Source organism: Sitophilus oryzae, unplaced genomic scaffold, assembly GCF_002938485.1.
Source record: "Sitophilus oryzae breed Bouriz unplaced genomic scaffold, Soryzae_2.0 scaffold_2006_pilon_pilon, whole genome shotgun sequence".
Taxonomy (NCBI): Eukaryota; Metazoa; Arthropoda; class Insecta; order Coleoptera; family Curculionidae; genus Sitophilus; species Sitophilus oryzae.
In genome coordinates, this window is record NW_022146732.1 from 2,385,379 (window position 1) to 2,407,904 (window position 22,526).

Here is a 22,526-nt window from a genome sequence, read left to right on the forward strand (position 1 = left end):
ATTTTCATAATCATCATTTTTGTATCAGTGAAGTGGGGTAACATAATTAAAGGCTAAGTTCATGGTAGATGTCAACAGGTTTATAAGAAGTGGATAGTTTAACTTATATGATTATGACTATGATTGTGATTACGACTATGTAAATGTTATATTAACCCAGCATAACTTAAGTAAAGACCTAATTGTCACTTAAAAAAATGTATCATTTCTAACTTTCAAGAAATCTTGAATTCAAGAAATCTTGCAAGACTCTTGAAATTTCTTGCATATTTTAATATGCAAGACAAGTCTTTAGACTTGTCTTGTCTTGAAATTCAAGACAAGAAATTTTGAAAGTCTTGTCTTGAATTTCTTGCAAGAGTCTTGGTCTTGCAAGACTTTTTCAAGACTCTTGTGCAACACTACTAATTATACTTCAAAATTTGGGAGAAATGTCATTTTGGCCTTTGATTATCTTCTGTCAAGAAAAATTGTGGTTAGGAATCAAAAGTTGATTATTTTGTAAGCTAAATATTGGGCTTTCTCTATGGATACAACTGACTAAAGCAAGATATTGCTGGGATATCCTATTAATTTTAATTGTTTTTAGACATTGTGAATAATCGTATATATAAAAAGTAAACTAAAAAGTATAAAGTGAAACCAATAATTGCGAGGTTCTGAATGAAGCTTTAATTTTTTTATGCAAAGTCTACCGGAAAGAATGTTTAGGAACATCTGATCTAGATAGTTAATTTAACATTATATATCTAGAAATAGAAAATCTATAGAAAATCACCTACTTAACCTTAACATACAACCCTGACATACACACACATGCTGACCTACCTCAAAATTTCATCGATCTCTCTGTCTCGGATCGAGGCATTAGACAGAGACAGACACATAAAACTACTAACATTTCATAGCAAATTTAAAACAAAATTTGTTTGAGCGAAACCAAACATGAGCCAAAGCAACGCGTCAAGGCAACTGTTCCTCTTTTTTCTCATGTCTTGGGCGGCATTTCGACCCAGCGGCAATATCGCATCATCCATGTTCGACGGTGGCGGCCATGTTGGCGCGTATCGACCAACAAGCGGAGCGGCAACGCCCTTAGGCCATCGTGCGGGCCAGCAGGGGGTCCTGCAGTGCCGAAAAAGGGGCTCTTTTTGACGAATGGTCGGCCTTGTGGCACCCATGGCCATGGGGATGGAATGCGTTTGTTCTATTATTGTTACAGGGAGGGTAGAGGGACACGACGAGGGGGTGAAGAAATAAGGAGGTTTGTTAGGTAAGACCGAATATATACAGGGTGCTATTTTTTTCTTTTTCAAATTGTTTGGGAGATCGAATTGAGACTTCTGTTTTCACCAACTACAACAATGAGCGCGCAATACTTATAGACAATAATTTTTAATTAGACGGCGTTTTTAATCTTTTATTGTTTCACGCGCGTTGAGAGCAAAAATTCAAGGCCGTGACGCACGAGCTGGCGTCAAGAAAAGTGGTAACGCGACAGTGTTAATGTGTAAATATGAATTTTTGAAATGAAGAAAAGCGTGTAGGAATATTGGTTCAACTTTTCTTGGCCATACATTTTCGAGGATACGTTACATATGTTTTTTAGAGAACGGTTTATTTATATCATAATAATTATTCAAACTCAGTGATAGGAAGAGGTGGATCCCCTGACTTATTCATTTTAGATTTTTTATGCGGTATATTTTTGAACATTTTCTAAAATAACTTAAAGTGTATGTAGAGATATTATTTTTTTAAGTTTTAGTTTGTGTAATGTAAACTGTAAAGAACCGTTTAATAAAATATTCTGTCTTTTTATAAGTTATAAATTATAATAATTAAATAAATAACAGAATAAGAATACCATGACTAACTGATATTAGACTCAGTAATTTTTTGAAAAAAACATATTATAGCTTATATCTCTGAAAAGCTTGAAAAAATGGCGCTTTTTATGAAGTGATGGCCAACTATGGTTTCCATTTTAAAAAAAACCTAAGTTTGTGTTATATGTCAAAATGACAAGCTTTAGAAAAATAGAAAAAAACGGAGAACACAATCTCATTAAAGATGCGATTATCTATAACTTTTATCTGAATTTTTTTTCTCTAAAATAGATTATAATGGAATTAGGGACCATTTTTAAAATAGCCGAATTTTTTTTCCGAAATATCTAGTAAGCCATGAACTTTTTCACAAATCTGAAAGGCGCATATTTATGACCCTACGAAACTGCAATTCTTTCCCCGACTCTCTATCTCCAGTAGTTTCCGAGATACCCATAGAGAACATCGTAGAAAACTCACCCTGTATAATAACGGCACTTATATTGTCAAGATGGAACAATATTCTTTCAAAAAGTTCGGGATACATTGTATCTAAATACATTGTATCCCGAACTTTTTTACAACTATTTCCATTTTTTAACAAAACATTTTTCCTTGCCTTGCACAGCCAAGTATGGTCGTATATGCCGTCCACGTCTATTTCTAGAGCAACCCATAGTAACATTACAGTAATCCAAAACAGAGGCTTAATGTTTTGTTTACCGGTTAAAAATAAACTGTGGGTAATTTGCAGTAAGGTCACGTTAGTTTAGGAGCTTTACATAACCAACTAAATCAGTCAGATAGAAAATAGTCTATGAGATCTTTTTAATCATTGAAATTAATTCAGAAGTTTAGCCTTGGTATTCTTGAAAGGAAATTCGGTCTTAAGCCCCATACTCACACTTCGCTACTTCACTTCGTTCCTTCCCCGCGTCCCTTCGTCCAAAAATCATATATTTACTATGGGAAAATGTCGATTTTATGCGACTGTGTGTTCCTTCCTCCTTCGTCAAAACGCTACTTCGTCCGTTTACTTCCTCGAAACGCTCCTTCCACGTATTGTCGGTTTTTGGAGGAAGTAGCAAAGGAATTATCACGAACACAAAAAAATATTAAAATATATAAATCGATCTTGGATTTCATTCGTAGTTGATTTCTTGATTTGGCAGTACGTCTGTACAGGGTGTCCCATTTTCGTGTGGTTTGCAGGGTTTCTCGTTTATGAGTCGAAATACAAAGATGCTGTTTTCACATTACGCTGTTACTTTTTTATGAAACTAAAGATGCTACATACAGATATGTCCTAGCTCTCTTACTTCCTAAAATACTGGGCGAATCTGAAATTATTGCATTTTTCGATCCCCTTTGTATCATAACTTATCGAAAAGGTGAAAACGGTCTCCCGTACACTTTTTCACGTAGAATGCAGTGACGTAACTATTTCTTCGTTGGAATCTGTCTTTTTTTAAATTGACTAAAACTTATATATGTTTTTTTAAATACGATATTTTGTATATTATTTTATTTTCCTTGTTACGAGCTTTCTAAAACACGTATTTTCATAAACGGGGTAAAAATGCATTATTTAACTTTATTACATAGTCGACCGGTTTAAATTAGGTAATCAAAACAATCAACTAATTTATTCGGCGTAAAATGTTGGTTATTTGCATGTTATTTAAAAGCAGCACAAGTTCAATTTCCGTGTAGTTTATCAAAATATCACGATGCAAAGCAAAATTATCTGGTAAAATTAAGTTCAATAAAATAAGAGCCGTTTAGCAGTTTAGCAGTACCTAAATAAATAAATATAGAGTATATTATAATTTTCGAAAGCTCATAACAAGGCAAATAAAATAAAAAATAATATATAGAGTGTCCTGTTTAAAAAAAAGAACACAAGTTTGATTTGGCTCCCAACGAAGAACCACTTTCGTCACTGCCATTCTACCTGAAAAACGAGACACGGGCGGTGCGTAAGTACTCAATAGGTAGAACAAAACAAAAAATCAGGGTATCCGGTATATACCTGTACATTTAGATGAACAGTCTAATTTTATAATTTAGATGAACAGTCTAATTTTATAAAAGGTATTTCCAAAGACCGCATAGTAAATATCCGTTATAATACCAGTATATATACCAATGTCAGGAATACGAGTATATCTACAATATTTCTTATATATATATATATATATATATATATATATATATATATATATATTGTAGATATTATATATTGGTATATTTCTATTCCCGGTATTATACCGGGTATTTACTGCGCGGAAACTCCTTTTAAAAAAAATAATAAATTAGGATGTTCATCTAAATCTACAGGTATATACCCAGATTTTATTTATCTACAAATTGGGTTCTTACCCACCGTCCATCACTGACCCTTTTCACCTTTTCGATAAGTTATAAGATAATCGAGATACAAAGGTTATCGAAAAATTCAAAAATTTCTATTAATTAAAAAATAAAAAGTAAAAGAAAGAAATAAGAAAAAACTTTGAACTAAGAAGGCTCAGGTCGATTAAAAAGATGACATTTACAACAATACTTTGCCGTAACTTTCACAAATATCAGAGAGAGAGTACAGGTATTGCCTCTCTTTTCCTCTGGGATGCTTTATATCTGTTGTTCTTTGTTTATCTATATTTCTCAGAGCATAATGCCGAACACGACTACAGTATATAATAATTTCAATATCCTAAGTGGAAAGAAAAAAGATCACCCTTCTGTTTTGTACTATGGTCCCTTTCTTCCGATGGCTCATCTCGTTGATATTTAGGAAGGTATCCATAAAATATATATTTTATTATCGGTCCTGGGATGAAAAAATATAAAATTCAATTTGATTTGATGATCCTTTTCTGTCACCTAAATCAGGAGAATGACAATGAGCATGTTAAGATGAAAAAAAACTTATTTATCAACACTTACCTACACGTTAGTCCAAGGAGTTTTATCAAAAACCTATATTTGCCTAAATAATTTATGTATTCAATTTACAAAGCAAACTGCAGCGTGTAAACAAAAGAAATAAAATGGCGACAAGTCAACGTCAACGACCCGACAAGGAGAAAAAGTGGTGTTCGAATAACAAATTATGGGTTACAAAAAATTGTTTTTGTCTCCTTTCAACGCACACTTTAGAAAGAAAAAGAGATGAACAGTTATACTGAAAGAATGTCAAGGTTTTATCTGTCACTCTTGTCAATAATTTATCGGTAAGGAAGATTCCTAGAAAATCGCTTGTAGTCAAGTTTCCCACCATTTCCAGTTCTCCCATAAGAAGTGTCATCCACCTGATTGACAGTGCGAAACCGGCCCGGCCCGAGGCCCGTTCGGGCTACCCGGCCGCGTATTTACATAGTATACTACGGCACAGAGCCCCATAGAACGCGGCCTTTATTTAAATGCCTTTATTATTTGAAGTACTTGAAGTTGTTGGCATTTTGAAAAAGGAATTAAAAGATAAAAGACTATCAAAATGTTGATCTAATAACAATTTGACGTTTATACTATTACGTCAAAAGCAACTTTTTTCCAAAGCCTACCATAACCTCACTGAATCATCATTTCTTGTTCACTGTTATTAATATCTTAATTATTAGATATTAATACATCTGGTATTATTATATTCTGGTATTTCGTCGATTTTAAAATAAAGTAACTGTTTCTATCTTATTTTGTTTTGTTAGAATGGGCCTAATCAAGAGGGCTACTGATACCATATTTTAAAAATAAGGTAATTAAGGGCTTATTTTTTGGTATTTATTATAATTTTGCCAATATCTTCGGTTTGAAAGAAGATATCAAGATACGGTTTTCGCTGACTTTTTGAGCTTTTACTACTCTTTACTATCAGCTAAAATTACATATACTATCGTATTTAACTTTTTTGAAAAAACGCGCTATGTTTGTTAAATTGTAAGAAAGCGTCCCCTAGCGTCTACGTTCAAAACCTTATTATTATTACTTTTATGGTTGGGACTTTTTTAACTTTTGGTTCCCCACCATTTTATTTTAGCAAATAGAGGAAAATGTTTTTAACAAAAAAATTGAAATCCAAAATTTACTGAAGTTTATGAAGCTATTATTTATAGTACCCAATATCTAGGCAAAATTCTGTAAAAATTCTATTTTCATATTTTCCATAGCAGTTGCGCCCTCTAGCGGCCGTTTTACAAACTTGAAAATATTTTCCAGCAATTTCTCATAGCCTCTTTAGTTATAAATATTTTTTTTCCGTAGGCCCTACGGCTAATACTTTCCGAAATAGAGCCGAGAGCTATTCTTAGTGGGACACCCTGTATATCTAAATTGTCAATTATTATCAACGATAAAATATCAATATTAATATAACACATTACAATTTAATATTGTATTACTAACTTTTGGCACTAAACAACAATAATAGCATCATAAATTTTTATTTTTTTTAAACATTTTTCTTTCTACCGGCTCTGCACCGTAGTATAATGTGTAGTAGAAAATAAGGGCGGTTTACACATACATACCATACTGCGTTACAGAGCCGCCGCGTTTTATGGGGTTCTGTGCCGTAGTATACTATGTAAATACACTACCCGGCCCGTGCAGATCTCTAATAGAGACGATAATGCAAACTTATTGTCGTGTATAAAACAATACTATTTTTTCCATAGCTAGTTACGTTTTAAAAAATACTCAGAAATTATTATTTCAAGGAATTTATTACGAGTAGAAAAAATATTGTGCTGGGTTGGCGCTGGTTTCTATGTAATTTGACAAATAAATAAAGTTGTCTCTTTAGTTGTCAGTTGTGAGTCAATATTTTTTAATTCTCTTTCGTGTCGATTGCTGATTGGATTGAAGCTAGAAATGATATATTGAGGCTGAGGCGACAAACGCCATATCCAAACTACTTCCATTTAAATCCCGAATAACCTACCCAAGGTTGTATAAACAGCTATGTGATAATTTTTATAGGATACCTCAATTCATATAACGTGCTATATGACCGTAATATGATAGCTTTACGACCAAAAAAGGCCCATTTTTATACAACCGTTTAGTAGTATAGAAGTTCTATAAAAAAGGTATACAACTCTTATGCAACTATTTTACACAGCATTATATGACTATTAGAAAACTAGTTTTATTGTGTATTACGTGGTCACATCTAAGAAACAGAACAATAAAAACATTTAATCATTTAGCGAGGTACAAGAGTATTTTATTTTTTACCGAAGAATATTAGGAGCAAATTATATTTTAAGCGTGTCGTAAAATGAATCTAGAGGATGTGAATTGTTAAAAAGGAGACTTTACTCGACAATGAAAATGGCGGGTAGAGCCAGAAGGTACAACGAATATGTAATATAAAAAATAATTAATAGGGTTTGAAAAGTAGGGACAATTTTTGTTGCGCCGAAAATTTTACTGGTAGATTATAGGTATGTATTTGGCAAAAAATTAAAGCGCTTTAATTTCGATTAAGGTTTACATATAAATTTAAACAATAAAATAAAATAAAATTTTCAAAATTTTGTTTTTAATTTAATTAAACACTTTATTACTGTATGTGGGAATCTTATCACAAAATAGTTCTCAAAAATAACATTTTACAATGTATTTTGATGTTTTTAATTTTGCTTCATATAATGGCGGCCATACGCCATACAAAAATTCTGCCTTAAACATGGCGAATTATAATGCAACCATTTTATTATAAATGAATCCCTTAAATAAGTCTTTGTTGTAAAATAAAACGGTATAGGATAAATATCTATCATTACGCAGAATTTCCAGGCACTATAGAACTATTTTGGACATATTGAGATTTGTGACAAATAGATGTTGCCAAATCTCATTTGATTAGTATTTAAACTAACAAACATGATCAGATTTTCATGGATTCATGCACGCAATGCATTTCATGCGTGCCCGACGAGTGAGCGGCAACCTAAGGACTTGGAAAAACAACAATAAAACAATACAAACATTACTACAGTAAAACTTTTACATTAACGTGGCAACAATGCTTTGAAGAAGCCAGACAACCCGAAACTTTTGGCTTTTTGAGAACCCAGGGAATTCTCGGGATTATTTGTCGTAATTTCGAGGAATTTTTTCTTACATGCTCTTTATAACTACCACTGCGTTTGTTAATTTTTTTCCAACTTTGTCCAGAATTCATAATAGCTGTGATTGATTATACTCGTACGTAGATATTACTTTTGCAACAACAACAATAACAAAATAAATAACTAGGTATACCACTTAAATTAAAATGAGGTTATATTATACATTACCAGTTTTATAATGCAGATATTACAGCGAATTTATTTTGTTAATCACAATTTTATCATATAAGGCTAGATAACTGTGTTGTATACAGCACCGTAGTTTAACACAATAAAACGTTCATCATACAACGTAATACAACTTTAATAAGACAAGTTTAAGTAACTATTATATGATCTTGTGACTACTAGTTATATGAATATTATAGAATTCTTACATGGTGGGTATAAGAGTCTAATAAAATAATATGTGTGTTATCATATAGTATTGTCTTATTAAGTGTTATATCATACTAAAAGAAATTATCGTTTAATGCGTTATAGGATACGTTGTAAAAACCACTAGAAAATAGTTTAATATGACAACTTTTATTAAAAAACAGAATGGTCGAAACCAAACACTTAATAAAATCAAGCAGTCCTTAAGACAACGCTATTCGACTGTTATAAAATAATTCAATCCTTTTAGAATTTCTTTTTGCTACTTGGGTTTGAAAAGGAATACAAAGAAGAAATAAAGTTTTTAACCTATCCTCGCTGTTAAAGTATCATTTAATCTACCTTTGTGGTTAAAGTTCTATTTTATCTACTATTTTTGATAAGTTATCTGTAAACTTGCAGCTCTGCTTCTGAATAGCTTTATTTTGCTCTTTACCTTAATTGTAATTAAACGTAACCTTAATCAACCTGATGACGGCAACAAACTCTCCTCTCAAACGGCCCAGTTCGCGTCATAAACCTCACCCACAGAGGTGAGGGGCGAGGAAGAACTATTTTCCGTGCAGCAGCTAAATAGTTGGCCATCGTAAAAACTATACCGTAAAGCAGGTGTTGCAACTCTTCCAACTTTATAAAGTTTCGACGAGGAGCTACGACGCGACGTGGAGCTGGCTGGCGTTCCGTAACGCCGAACTTTAACAATTTTCTCACGTAATCAAGTAAATGTACGACGTCTGAGGGAGCGCGGATCTCTAGACACTTCCGAAATCGACGTGAAAAACGTCGACGATGGCAGTTTGGAGAGGCAGAGTTTTCCAATTTCTTTGCTCTTCTTTTGAACTATAGTTTTTTCGATGATAAAGAGTAGAATTTTATATTATTAACATAAGAGACAGTCTATTACATTGCCCGATCTGAATATACAGGGTGACAATTTGAAAACGAACAGTATTTAATATTACCTCTACCGATGATAGTATGAAAATTTGGCGAAATACGTCAATTTACATATCAAGGGGGACAATTTTTGAGGCAATTGTTGTCGTGTTACTTTCAACCCTTTGATCCCCAGGGCATCTACCCCTAAAATTTTAAATGGCAACCCCTATTTCTTTTACCATTTTTGTGTTCCTTATAAAATTCTCAAAAAATAATGCAGTTTATTTAGAGTTCTGTAAGAAACACAAAAATGGTAAAAGAAATAGGGGTTGCTATTTGAAATTTTAGGGGTAGGTGCCCTGGGGGTCAAGAGGTTGAAAGTAACACGACAACAAATGCCTCAAAAATTGTCCCCCTGAATAGGTAAATTGACGTGTTTCGCCAAATTTTCATACTATCACACCTGTCACCCTGTATAAATTTAGAAAATAGTGTGTGCACTATGTGTATAATATTTGAAATGAAACTTCACACCAACAGCTATTAAATTGAAGGATTTGAAGGACATGTTTGAAAAAGCAACATACATCATCATCATTTAGCTTATTCAGTCCACTGCTGTACAAAAGCCTCCCTTAACTCTAGCCATTTCTTTCTATTTTCTGCCATTTGAATCCAGTTTTCAGCCACTCTCTTAATATCATCTCTCCATCGACTCTGCTTCTATAGGCCTCGTGTCTTGGTCTCCATTCCACAAGTCTCTTTGTCCACCGTCCATCTGTTATCCTAGCCACATGTCCTGTCCAATGCCATTTAAGATATAAGACAGATATCGCCGCATCTCTTATTCCTGTTCGATTTCGTATTGTGTGATTGGGTATTTTATCTCTAAGTGTAAAAACTCCCAACATGGACCTTTCCATTTTGCGTTTCATGACCTGGACAGGCAACACACACTGGTTAAAGACCTTTCTTTTTAAACATATTGGAAGATCAGATCTTAGTATATGAAGACTACAGGGGAAAACGATCTAAGTCACATTTTCTTACTTTTGAGATAAATGATTCTGAAACTTTAAAGACTAAAGGAAAAGAAATAATAAAATGTAGCAAATCGTAAGAAGTTTTTATCAATAGTTATATGTATAGACATTAACTGATTAACAGACAAAACAAATAAAAATAATTTCTAGCAAATTTGTTAGATAAAATAAAACTCGTATTCGCTTGGTTCAATGGAAAAGTGATCCAAGTCCATATGGAATAATTCTGTATGTGGTTACTCAGGATTACTCGTGCTGGATTAAAGAGAAAAATATGTTTTTATTCTCATTTTTATTATTAATATTGTTATTATATTTTCTTAATATTTTTTTATTTATTATTTTTTTATTAATATTATTAGCATTAGATTATTTTTTACTTAGGAATGATGGCGATTTGTTTTTGATAAAGTGAAACTACACTACTAGACAGTTCCCTTATGGTTTCTTTCTTTGAATTTAAAACTAGTGACACAATAGACATAATCAGACCTTTTTTCTTAGGCTGAAATAAAAGCAATATAGTTTAATTGATATAACCCACCATATCTGCATCGTTTAGATGAGTATTGTTTGACGCACAATTCAAATTTGTGTAGTAGTCTTGAAGAGATTCATCTACGAACTTTTTCAAAGATTGTAACTGCTCATGCTTGAGTTTGGGCAAAGGAATTAGGTCAGCATAAAGTTGTTGTGATGCTGAATATATAGCTATTTTTATTCGTTTTGTATGCGTTGATATGTTTACAAACATGAAATATGGACTTGGATCGGTATTCCGTGAATTCACGTGGACTTAGATCGCTTTTCCAGAGTATTAATATTTTAATCGCTGATTTTAGTGGACTTAGATCATTATTTCAGTGTTACATTATTCCCATTTTGGAACGGACACTTAATGGGTTTAAGATGGCAGTGTTATCTCAATTTCCATTTTTTTGGACTTAGTCCGTTTTTCCCGTGTAGTCTTCATATGCTTTAGTTTAACGAATGCCGCCCACGACAAACCTATTCTTCGTAGCGACGTAATAATATAAGTATTTTCAATTTATTTCTGTGATCTGTACATTTTCTGTTTCCTCAATAGCTTGCAAATTTTGTGGAATACCACTCAAAATACACACTTTTATGCAAATACCTAATAATGTTAACGTCCCTTAAAATTTATTTAAGACGAGAAGAAATTTTGAACCTAACCAACAATTCGTGTGGTCTGATTTTGTGTTTTGTACACTATTTATAGTGATTTACAATAATTTTGTTAAATTACACGAATATTCTCGTTGATTATTGGTTTGAAATAAATATGATAATGTCCTCCAATGAAAATGCGAGTTGCTTAACTCTAATAATTGTAATTGTGAGCTAGCTAATGAGCTAGATGCCTTACCTAGACCATTATTCAGAAGCTACCAACCTATCGATGAAAGTATGCTTGAAAATTTACTTCCCAGCACACAACCAGACGAAATTGGCACACAAGTTCAGTATCAAGTAGCGATGGGAACTATCGAATGAATTAGACTATCGAATGGTTACTGAATGAATGATTTCAACTATCGAATGGTTTCATTCGAATAAAATCATTCATTCATTTGTATACTAAAGCATATGTGAAAACCTCGCCGTGCGACTAAATGGTTATCGTTAGCCACGACTATCGAATGCTTTTGAAAAATGAAATTTAGTATTCGTTTGATTTTTGTCTGCGTTAGTGCATTATTAGTTCTTCCAAATTTTTATAACTTGCCTTCTAAATACTGTGCTATTTTTGCGTTTATTAAAATATTTAAAATACTAAAGTAGTAGTGTTTTTTTTTAAATTGACGATTGTGTACGTGTGCAGGTGGTCAAAATTTTTCCGAAAATTTGTGTGATTTTCCGATCATTCAATTATTTAATTTTATACGGTATATGGTCTATTTTTTTAATGGGAAATTTTGAGAAGTAACAATTTTTAAGAGAGAGGAGGTGAACTTACAATTAATTTTAAAAATACATATGTATTTGTATTTTAGATGTTTTAGTAATATGAATCAGTTGAACTTAATAATCATATATAAGTAATGTGGTAATGTGGTTTGGTGGTAAGTAAATTGTTATGAAACTCAAATTTTGGGATGAGAAAATTAAATTGATTGATTAAAGTTCTACACGTGCCAATTTAAAAAAAAGTTAACGATATTTGTATTTTGTTTATGCTAATTCTCTTACATGTAGATTTTTGCGAAGAAATATTTCATTTATTTTTTAAAGTAAATGCCAGTAAAAGCAAATATTATTTTTAAATACTAATACAAAGTAATCAAAAGTAATACACATATATAATTTTGATTTCTAATTTTTTATTTATATTTTTCTTCTATTACACTGCATGCTTAGAAAATTAATAAATGTTTATATTTCATGATTTTAAAATTTGTTGTTAATATAACAAATTAGTTCTGTAATTATTATTATTTAATAAACCAACGTTGCCACAAAAAATTTAAAGACTATATTATTTTTAAATAGGATCTAATATAAATAATTTTGACTTCTAATTTGTTGTTTATATTTTGCTACTACTTAAAAAAAATGTTTATATTAAATGATTTTAAATTTTGGTGTTAATAGGTATAACAAATTATTACTGTTATTATTATTTATTAAACCAGTTTTGCTTAAAAACATTAAAAATAATTTTCCTACATCCAAAATAAAAAGTATTATTGCAGTGTGACAACAGAATATTAATAAAAAATGCAAAATATATAGTCATACTATCCCTAACTAACTATAATACCAAAGAATAATATTCGTCGCTAATATCAACTAATACGAATATACGGCAACAGCGCCGTTCATAATGTATTTTCTGTGTAAATACTAGCACCTCAATAAAAAAAATAATGTGTCCTTATCTTTATCTGACTCAAAATCAAAGATGCCAGCTTTTTTCATACCATTGCCACCGACCGCCGACCGCTGTCGGGTTTCTAGGAAAGAAACCTACGTCGCCGGGCGACAACTAAAATCCAGTTTATATTTTTCTGACGAATAAATGAATTTTACAAATGAATGAATTTTATAAATGAATGGTTTTTGCTGCCGAATTAATATATTTCAAGGCAGATGACGCATCTATTCGATATTTTTATTCGAATAGTTTTCGACGAATGTTTTCTTACTAGCTATCGAATTATTCGAATGAATTGCAACTATCGAATGTTTCGATAGTATTCATTCGATAGTTCCCACTACTAGTATCAAGTTTATTATAATGATTTTCTTAGCTTTAAATCAAATGTTTTTTGGTGTTTGCGCGATCGTGCGATCCTTACTACTTTTCATCTCGCTAGCTCGTGTGTCACGGCCTTGAATTTTTACTCCCAACGCGCGTAAACCTTTTTTTTCAAAGTGTAACCATCCTGTATCTTTCAAACTACGCATTTCTGAGTGCTTTACTAGCCGGTGCAATTTTTGTACACCCTGTATAAAAGGCGCCTTATTTAGACCCTCTTCTAATTCAACTGGTTTTAAATAGAAAAAAAACTGACCGAAGAAAACACTGAGACAGCATTTTAAATCATTATACATTTCCTCTTCAACTGTTCAAAAGAAACCATGCGATTACCATAATTACTTTGAGAATTTTCAACGTTATAATAATATGCGAATTTATCGATATATCGTGAACGTTCATTCAGGACATTAAGGTAATTCTAAATAAATGTAAATGAAGTATAGGCTTAATACATTGGCGTAGTATTTCGTGGCTTTTGCCGTTTTCTTTATGGTAATGGCAGAGTTATATAGAAAATGATTGTTTGAATTACTAACTTGCTTATATTCTACTTAAAACGTTTAGTCCATTAACAATTCATTTATAGAAATATGTTCAGGAAAGTGGATATTATGTGGACCTGTATTAATATAAATATGTATTAATGAATTGACTTGTTAGTGTATACCGGGTGTGTCTCAAAAGTGGCTCACCCCTATAACTTTTTTATTTTTTCTGATAAAATAAAACAAAATTGGTGTGTTAGTATATGACATGAATTAGGATTGATTCTTCTTCTTCTTCTTCCTTCTTCATACTAGGCTAATCGCCTGTTTGGTTTCGTCGTCTCTACCGGTTAGACTGACAATTTGTCGCTCCATCTTTTTCGTGGACGTCCTAAGCTTCTGCGACCTAGCGGTGATTTGTCGCGTGCAACTCTCACTATCCTTCTGTTGTCCATTCTGCTGATATGCTCGTTTCATTCTTCCTTTCTGCTGAGTACCCACTCATTTACATTTTCCACCTTGCACGCTCTTCTTATGCTTTCATTTCTCTCCCTGTCCAGAAGCGTCTTTCCAGCTATTCTGCGTAGTACTCTCATTTCGGTTGTTTCTAGTAGTTGTTTAGTTTTCGCTGTATCAAGTCGAGTTTCTGCAGTGTATGTCATTATTGGTCGTACCGTTGCCTTGTAAATTCTCGCTTTAGTCTCCACCTCAATGTTTTTATTTCGCCATATTGTATCATTCAGGCATCCTGCTATTCTGGTTGCCTTCGTTGTCCGTTCTCGCACCTCCGCTTCTACATCACCATATCCTGAGATTTCTATGCCTAGATACACTTAAACTTCATCTCTTGCTGAATAACATTGCCCTCGACTTCCAGTTTGCATTATAGTGGTACTTTTGATGTCGTCATGTATTTAGTTTTCTGGGTCGATATTATCATATTAAGTGATTTGGCAGTGCAATTAAATCGATGTAATAAGCGCTGTAGATAGTTCTCATTTCGAGCTACCAATACGGCGTCATCGGCATAGCATAGAATAGTAATTTCCTGGTCGCCCATACTGTATCCCTTCAGTAAACGTACATTTCCTATTATTTCGTCCATAATGATGTTGAAAAGAAGAGGGCTCAGGGAGTCACCTTGTCGGATACCACAGCCTACATTTATTGGTTCGGTCAGGACCCCGTTAATTTTAGCTTGAATATGGTTCGCTTCATATATGTTTTGTATGGTTTTAACGAGGTTGTGTGGTATTTGCCTATTGTAAAGAAGGTGTACAAAGTCTCTTAGCTGCATACGGTCGAACGCTTTTTCTAAATCAATAAAACACATATACGCTGGTTTGTTATATTCGATTGATTTTTCTGTTATCTGTCTTATGACAAAAACCGCGTCTGTGCATGATCTGCCCGATCTGAAGCCTTGCTGTTCATCTGCTAAGCATGTTAAGTCGTTTATTTTGGTTGTTATCACTTTTTTCGTAAGTTTTAGTGTGGTGCTTAGAAGATTTATGCTTCTATAGTTTGAGGGCAGCTTCTTATCTCCTCTTTTAAACATCAAGATAGTGGTGCTTAGGATTGATTGACATATTCAATTGTTTTCTGTCACTTTCTGTTTCACCGGAAATGACTACAACTTTTGATTTTTAAATGGCATGCTCCGTATTTTTTTTTACTTTATTTGATAGAAAATGAATTTTCTCTGAATAAAATGACATATCATATGTCAGCTTTTGACATTTTCCCATATGGTTTATTTGAAATTGTAAAAAAATCGAAATCCGAAGTGTGTGTACCAAATTATTCGTAAAAAAATGATTTTTTCCAAATATGCTAATGAGCCACCCTCGTTCCATTTGAAAAAATAGAGATATGATTAAAAATACGATTTGGGCTTCTTTTAACCGGCCAGGAAAAGACACGAACAATAGTAGACTGTCAAACCTATTTTTTCAAGGCTCCTTGAATAAAAATTAGCATTTTTAACACAACCATGGCCCTCTAGATTGAAATTTAAAATAGGACTTTTTTTAATGCGAAAATGTCAAAAGTTGACATATGATGTCATTCTATTCAGAGTGATATTTTCTATCGAATAAAGTATAAAAAATACCGAGGGTGCCATTTAAAAATGAAAAGTTGTACGTAGTAATTTCTGATCGATTGATTGTGGTTTACCTATATGTCATATACTAACATACCAAATATCGTTTTATATCTGAAAAAATAAAAAAGTTATATCACTCCTATAACTTTTTTGAGAAACACCCGGTATAGCGGCACAAGATAATTATCATAAACAATTTTCGATTTAGAAATAAACCAAGATTTTTTTTCCTGGCATAAGGTAAAAGACCTCTGTTTCCCGAAGTGTTTTTCTTAATTATAATTAAGCTATTATGATTTTATATTAATGATGTTTTCTTTCATCATTTGGAGAATATTTAAATTATTATTATAGATTTTTAAATTACCTAATAGCAATTTTTTTCAGACACTGATTTATGTAAAATCCTGTTTATAATAATTTTTGATTGAAAAATAAATAAATAATTTTATTTTTAATATTTTATATATAATTAACTGATACTGCTGACCTCGTACAGTAAAGTAAGATTTTTTGACAATCTTGTGGTATGATTGAGTCCAACCGATTTGACAGTTGTAGTTAAATATTCTTTATATTTTTGTTCACATTTTGATTCAGTTAGTTTTTATATCTTTCTATATTTGTATATGATATTTTCATACAATTTTCCATTGAATTCCTAATTCAATAATTAATGGACAGTATGCTTAGAAAAACTACTAGATCAATATAATGAATGGAAAATTAAATTTTATTTGGCAGTAAATTACTAAAAATACGATTTATTCAAGACTATTGATTTACTTAAATACCCTCTGTAAAACCATCTCAGATACTGGCTTTTGTCAAGGCCTTGGGACTGTATGATGAGCTATAATTCAAGAAAATAAGGACACAATACATCTATAATATTTTTTGGGATATTATCGAGTTGCTCTTTGTTCTAAAGACGAATATATCGAAAAATATCAAAGAGGTGGGAAGATACAAGACCCCAGAACACAAACAGAATTAGAAAAATTGTCTCTAGTACTGTTTCCAATTGATAGTGATGATGAGACACAGTATACAGACTCAGAAATTGAAGAAAAGGATGGCTTATATGTGTATTTTTTTGGTATTATCAACATTGGCTGTATAAATGATTGGTTATTTTTAATCACAATCTAAAACTAAAGGGAGTAAACCTATAATAAGAAAGGAATTTCTGATAAAACTTCATGAGTAACTTAGAAGATCGTAGCTAGATCACCGTTTAAGTGTCTCAAATTTAGAACACTCACTTAAATTTTTGATCAGTGGTATTTTAGAAATTCCTCTGCAGACAGATTTACAGGAACCCCCAACACTAAAACACATTACTTGTTATATGTCTCCAGAAAAAAAAAACAATCAATGACGCCATTTTATTGCAACCACTACGTATTTTGCGCTGAACAACGTAAGCATTACTGTGTGACCGATACTCAGAAATAATTATTGATTTCTGTTACCATTATATCGTTTTCTGAACTTTAACATATTATAAGCATATATACAAACTACAAATGAATGTTTTAAATAAAAAAAATGTTTAACAAGATACTTCGTTTGTTGAGAAAATATCGTAAAATGAACAAATTGTTAATGCTCTATATAAGGCTAATTTTTAAGGCGAACTTTCTTACCTTAACAGATATAATTTTCTTCTTCCCATACAATTTTATGAAAAAGAAATATTCAGCTACACTCTACACTAATTATTCACTGAAACTTTAACTTCAACTTCGCTTTTTTAACTATTCACACCGAAATCTCCACACAACTAACTCGCCCAACAATTTTGAAAAATCCCGAACCCTTTCCTGCCAATAAAAAATACCTATAAAATTCGAACCCTACAATCGGCCTGTCAAAATCAAGGATACCGCGATTGACGGCCAAGGTTCGCAACCCTTTTTTACGATACGCAATCCACGTTATCTTTTCTTCCTCTTTTCGGAGAAGAAAAAATGTAGAAAAACCTTTTTATTTCGCCTAATAATACTTTACAGATCCACTCTTTGGAAGGGCCGTTTTTTGGACGGAGAGTTGGCCTTGTTATGTGTTTTGGGACGTTCCTAGAAATTTGAAAGGGTGATGGAGATGCTGTAAATGTGGTTTACATTGCCCAACTATTGTTAAGTTGCCTGTCAGATTTTTTTTTCGTCATTGTCATAACATGATTTATGGCAGTGAAGTACCGGATGCGTGTTGTAGTTACTTTTGTTTCAGTTTTTGAATAAAAGGATTAAGGAACTGAGGACTTAAATTCCGGTGCCGTTCAAATTTTATTCAAAACTATGTAAAAATATGATGGAGGGTAGACTCAATAATTTGTTGTTTTATTTTACGTTGCAAATAAATGTTGGTAGTTATTAAAATCGATATAAAAATATATAATTCTCAGAAGAATAGATAAGTAATAATAATTATTTATTAACACAAACATCCCGTACGCTACTGAAGCAGGTAAGTTAAATTGACGTATCTAAATTCTTTTTTTCCATAGAAACTGTTAAAATTGCCTTATATCTATCAAAAATAGTAGATAAAATATTACTTTAACCGCAAGAGTAGATTAAATGATACTTTAACAGGGAGGATAGGTTAAAAACTTTATTTCTTCTCGCACGTTTTTTAATTGCTTCCATTTTTGAAAATTTTTGTGTTCCTTTTCATAAGTTATTCAGGATTTAAATGGCAGTAGTTTGGAAATCAGCCTGAATATCTGTTGGTAATTTACTTATTTGGTTTTGAGCCATTTCTGGCTTCAATTCAATCAGCAATCGACACAAAAGAGAATTAAGAAATATTGACTCAAAACTGACAACTAAAGAGATTATTTGTCAAATTACATAGAAACCAACGCCAACCCAGCACAATATTTTTTCTACTCGTAATAAATTCTTTGAAATAATAATTTCTGAATATTTTTTAAAACGTAACTTTCTATGGAAAAAGATATGTTTTATACACGACGATAAAATTGCATTATCGTCTGCCGAAATTAATTCACTCGCCATTTCATCGCTTGTGAATTAATCTTTTCGGTTGTATAAAAAATAACTAAAAATAAGCTCAGTATAGACAAGAGCAATCCACAAAATTTCAAATCAAATTCGAATGTGTCAAATAAATCATTAAACAGAACTGTCAAGGATCATACCTCCAAGTTATTACATAAAACTGCATTGAATATTATAGCACTGGGATCTGATTTTGAATACAACCCTGGCGGTCTTCGCGAGCGTATTTCAAAATCGATATTTCAACCCCTAGTCGAAAGGACCATACAGAACGCTTTTTCATCCCTTAAGCTAGGGGCTGTGGAACTTGGAACCTCTGATCACAGATGGCTCTCACCCTCGAAACTGGAGGGTAAAAAGTATTGATTCTCCGACTGCCCGTTGATGCACTTGAATTTCAGTAAAAGGCACTTCTTGCATTTGAGAATCGTTTGGACGAGTAGCTTCGTTCAAATTTTTGTTGTATTATGATAGAAAAAATATAATAATGACAGATTTTTTTTACATAATATTTTTTGGTAGCTATTTTCGGTCATAGTATCATTTAATCATGACTCTCTCTTAATTGAATATTTCAGGACACGTTTTTTTTCCCATAGCAACTGTTTAGTTTTGTTAAAAAATAGTAGATAAAATAGTACTTAGCCGCAAGGGTAGATTAAATGATACTTTAACAGCGAGGATAGGTTAAAAACTTTATTTCTTCTCGCACGTTTTTTAATTGCTTCCATTTTTTAAAATGTTTGTATTCCTTTTCATAAGTTATTCGGCAATTAAATGGAAGTTTTTCTTTTAAAATCAATAGGAGGGTCAGTAAATGACACCATTAAAATTTAAATGGGATTTCCTATACCCGTTATATAATATAATATTGTTGCAGGTTGTGAGGAGGATGCCGACTATATGTTCAGGAAACTTGAGGAAGAATAAGACAGATGGGGACTCAATATCAACCTCACAAAAACCGAATACCTGAAAGTAGGAGAAGAACAAACTGAAGATCCTGAACTACACATACATGAAATTAAAAGGTGTTGTGAATATAAATATTTAGGAAGTATTATATCTGAAGAAGGGAACTCCAAGAAAGATATACATAGTAGAGTTCAACAAGGTAAGAAAGTAATCGGTCTTTTAAACCCTCTCCTGTGATCAAATAAAACATCCATCCAAACAAAGATAAGGATTTACAAAGCAATCGTAGAGCCAGTTTTAACATACGGTGCCGAATGCTGGCAATTTACAGCAAAAGAAAGAAGGATGGTCGAGTCAGTAGAGATGGACTTTCTCGGAAGAGCATGTCGCATGTCAAGGATGGAACACATTAGAAATGAGGAGATCAGGCAAAGAACAAGGCGAAGATATACCAGCACCGACAACATCGAACCGAGACAGCTACTATGGTATGGGCACGTAAAAAGAATGGGAGGGGAAAGTTGGCCAAAAAGGACAATTGAGTATCGTCCCCAAAGCAGAAGGAAAAGAGGAAGACCTACCACTACGTGGTTAGATGGAGTAGACCAGTATATGAGAGACAGAGCTATTAACCAGAAAGAATGGCAAACTCGAGCAATATGGAGGTCGAAATGCGGGATGCGGCAGAAGCTGTAGGACCCTCGCTTTGCATCGTCATTGGAAACAGGAAACCTCATACAAATTTTAAACTATCCAAATATAGCGGGTCGCTTTTATCTATGGGAACGGTCGATTATTAAAAAAAATATAGGAGGTACCGCAAAAAGTTAAATACAAAAGTTATAGGATTTTTGAATGTCTATTGGCGGGTAATAAATTTATCTATACAGGGTTGATCATAAAGTCGTGGCACATCAAAGTTTCATTTTTTTAAATAGAACCCCCTATATATTATTGCATATTTCAATTCTTCCTTCAATTCTAAGCAAAAATGGAAATTACACACAATGTACCTCAAACCAACCGCTTTCGAGTTATTGACTTATTGAAAATATCACTTAAACAATTTGATTTAATTAATTTCGATATATTCAATTTGATTTAATGATGCCATTCTGCCGAAACTGTGATACTGTTGTAAGTATACAGGGTCGGTCATAAAGTTGTGGCACATCAAATTTCATTTTTTTTTTTAATTGAAACCCCCTGTATATTAGTGCATATTTCACTCCTTTCTTCAATTTTAGGCAATAATCGTAACAAACAATGTACATAAATTGAAGAATTGAAATGTTAAACGAAAATTTTGTAATTTCCAAACTTGCTTTATAATCTCATTTTACACATCTATAAATGCTAAAGTCCAAGACGTGTTAGGACACTCTGTGTGCTAGACAAATGCTACATAACCAGAACACACCTAATAAAATCAATCAGAAACTTTGTGCTTAGCGTCCATCGCAGTTCCAGCGTGAAAATTTGCCAACTCGGGGTCCAGACGACGGACGTACAGCAAAAAGAGGCGACATTGTCGGTGGCTCCCTGATGATGGGGACGGGTTCGTGACCCCAGAAACGTCGTCGATTTCAGCGCCGCCACCTCCCATCTCGCTAATGCCACGTTCGGAGGTTTGTTTATGGATGCGTTAATGTCGAGATGTTCAGGAGGATCGTCTCAGACTTAAGATAATGAACGGAGAAAGACGAAAAGATTTGGAATTGGAGGTTATCCATTCGGGAAACTGTTTATTTTAAAAACTTGCAGATTTGATAGTTGTTGTGCGGTGGTTTTTTCTGCTTATTGTGGATTGGATTGAGCAAATAAAGTTCGATACAGAAGGTTTCCTTTCATATAATGAAAAAAATTATTTGATTTTTTTTTTAAAGTAAAAGACAAGATATAAATTGAAATTGTCTTGCTTACTGCCAAGCGACTGCGAAGAATACTGTCTATTTCTGCCATATAATTATAGTCGACTGATGCCAAAGACTGCCAAGAAAATGTAGATATAATTGCAACAGTGAGACACCCCTCGGAAAATTCCATTTACATTTTCTTCCTATTGATTTTAGAAGAAAATTTTAAAAGAAAATTTTAAATTACTAGATTAGATCAGACTACCTTTCAACTTTGAAACTTCCGCTGAGTCGTTTTTAAATTATTTGCAAAATTTTGTCCTTAAAAGAAGCACAGCATACTGTCGTTCTCCTCGGAGCCAGTGCTTCGTACATGAGGGGACACACTGTACAGACTTTTCTAGCTCTAATTATTTATTATATATTATTGATAAGAATAAAGAATACAGTATAAACATGCCTTCTCTGTTATACACATTTTTAATGAGTACCTTCAATGTCTATAAAAAGAGAGAGATACATACCGTAAAACTGGGGTATCTTTGTAACTGCAGCATAAATTTAGTACATTCCTCGAATTTT

At 32.6% G+C, this 22,526-nt stretch overlaps 1 protein-coding gene across 1 annotated transcript; it reads left to right on the top strand.

Annotated features, from left to right (window-relative positions):
• Positions 1-20,433: 20,433 nt before the first annotated feature.
• LOC115883896 lies at positions 20,434-20,784 on the top strand. The gene has a single exon (XM_030902317.1). It carries the CDS (start codon positions 20,434-20,436, stop codon positions 20,782-20,784), a length of 351 nt encoding a protein of 116 aa, XP_030758177.1.
• The last annotated feature ends 1,742 nt before the right edge of the window (positions 20,785-22,526 follow it).

What these genes read in the sequence shown, in the direction of transcription:
- LOC115883896 (XM_030902317.1), top strand. Translation starts at nt 20,434, where the DNA reads ATGGTCGAGTCAGTAGAGATGGACTTTCTCGGAAGAGCATGTCGCATG.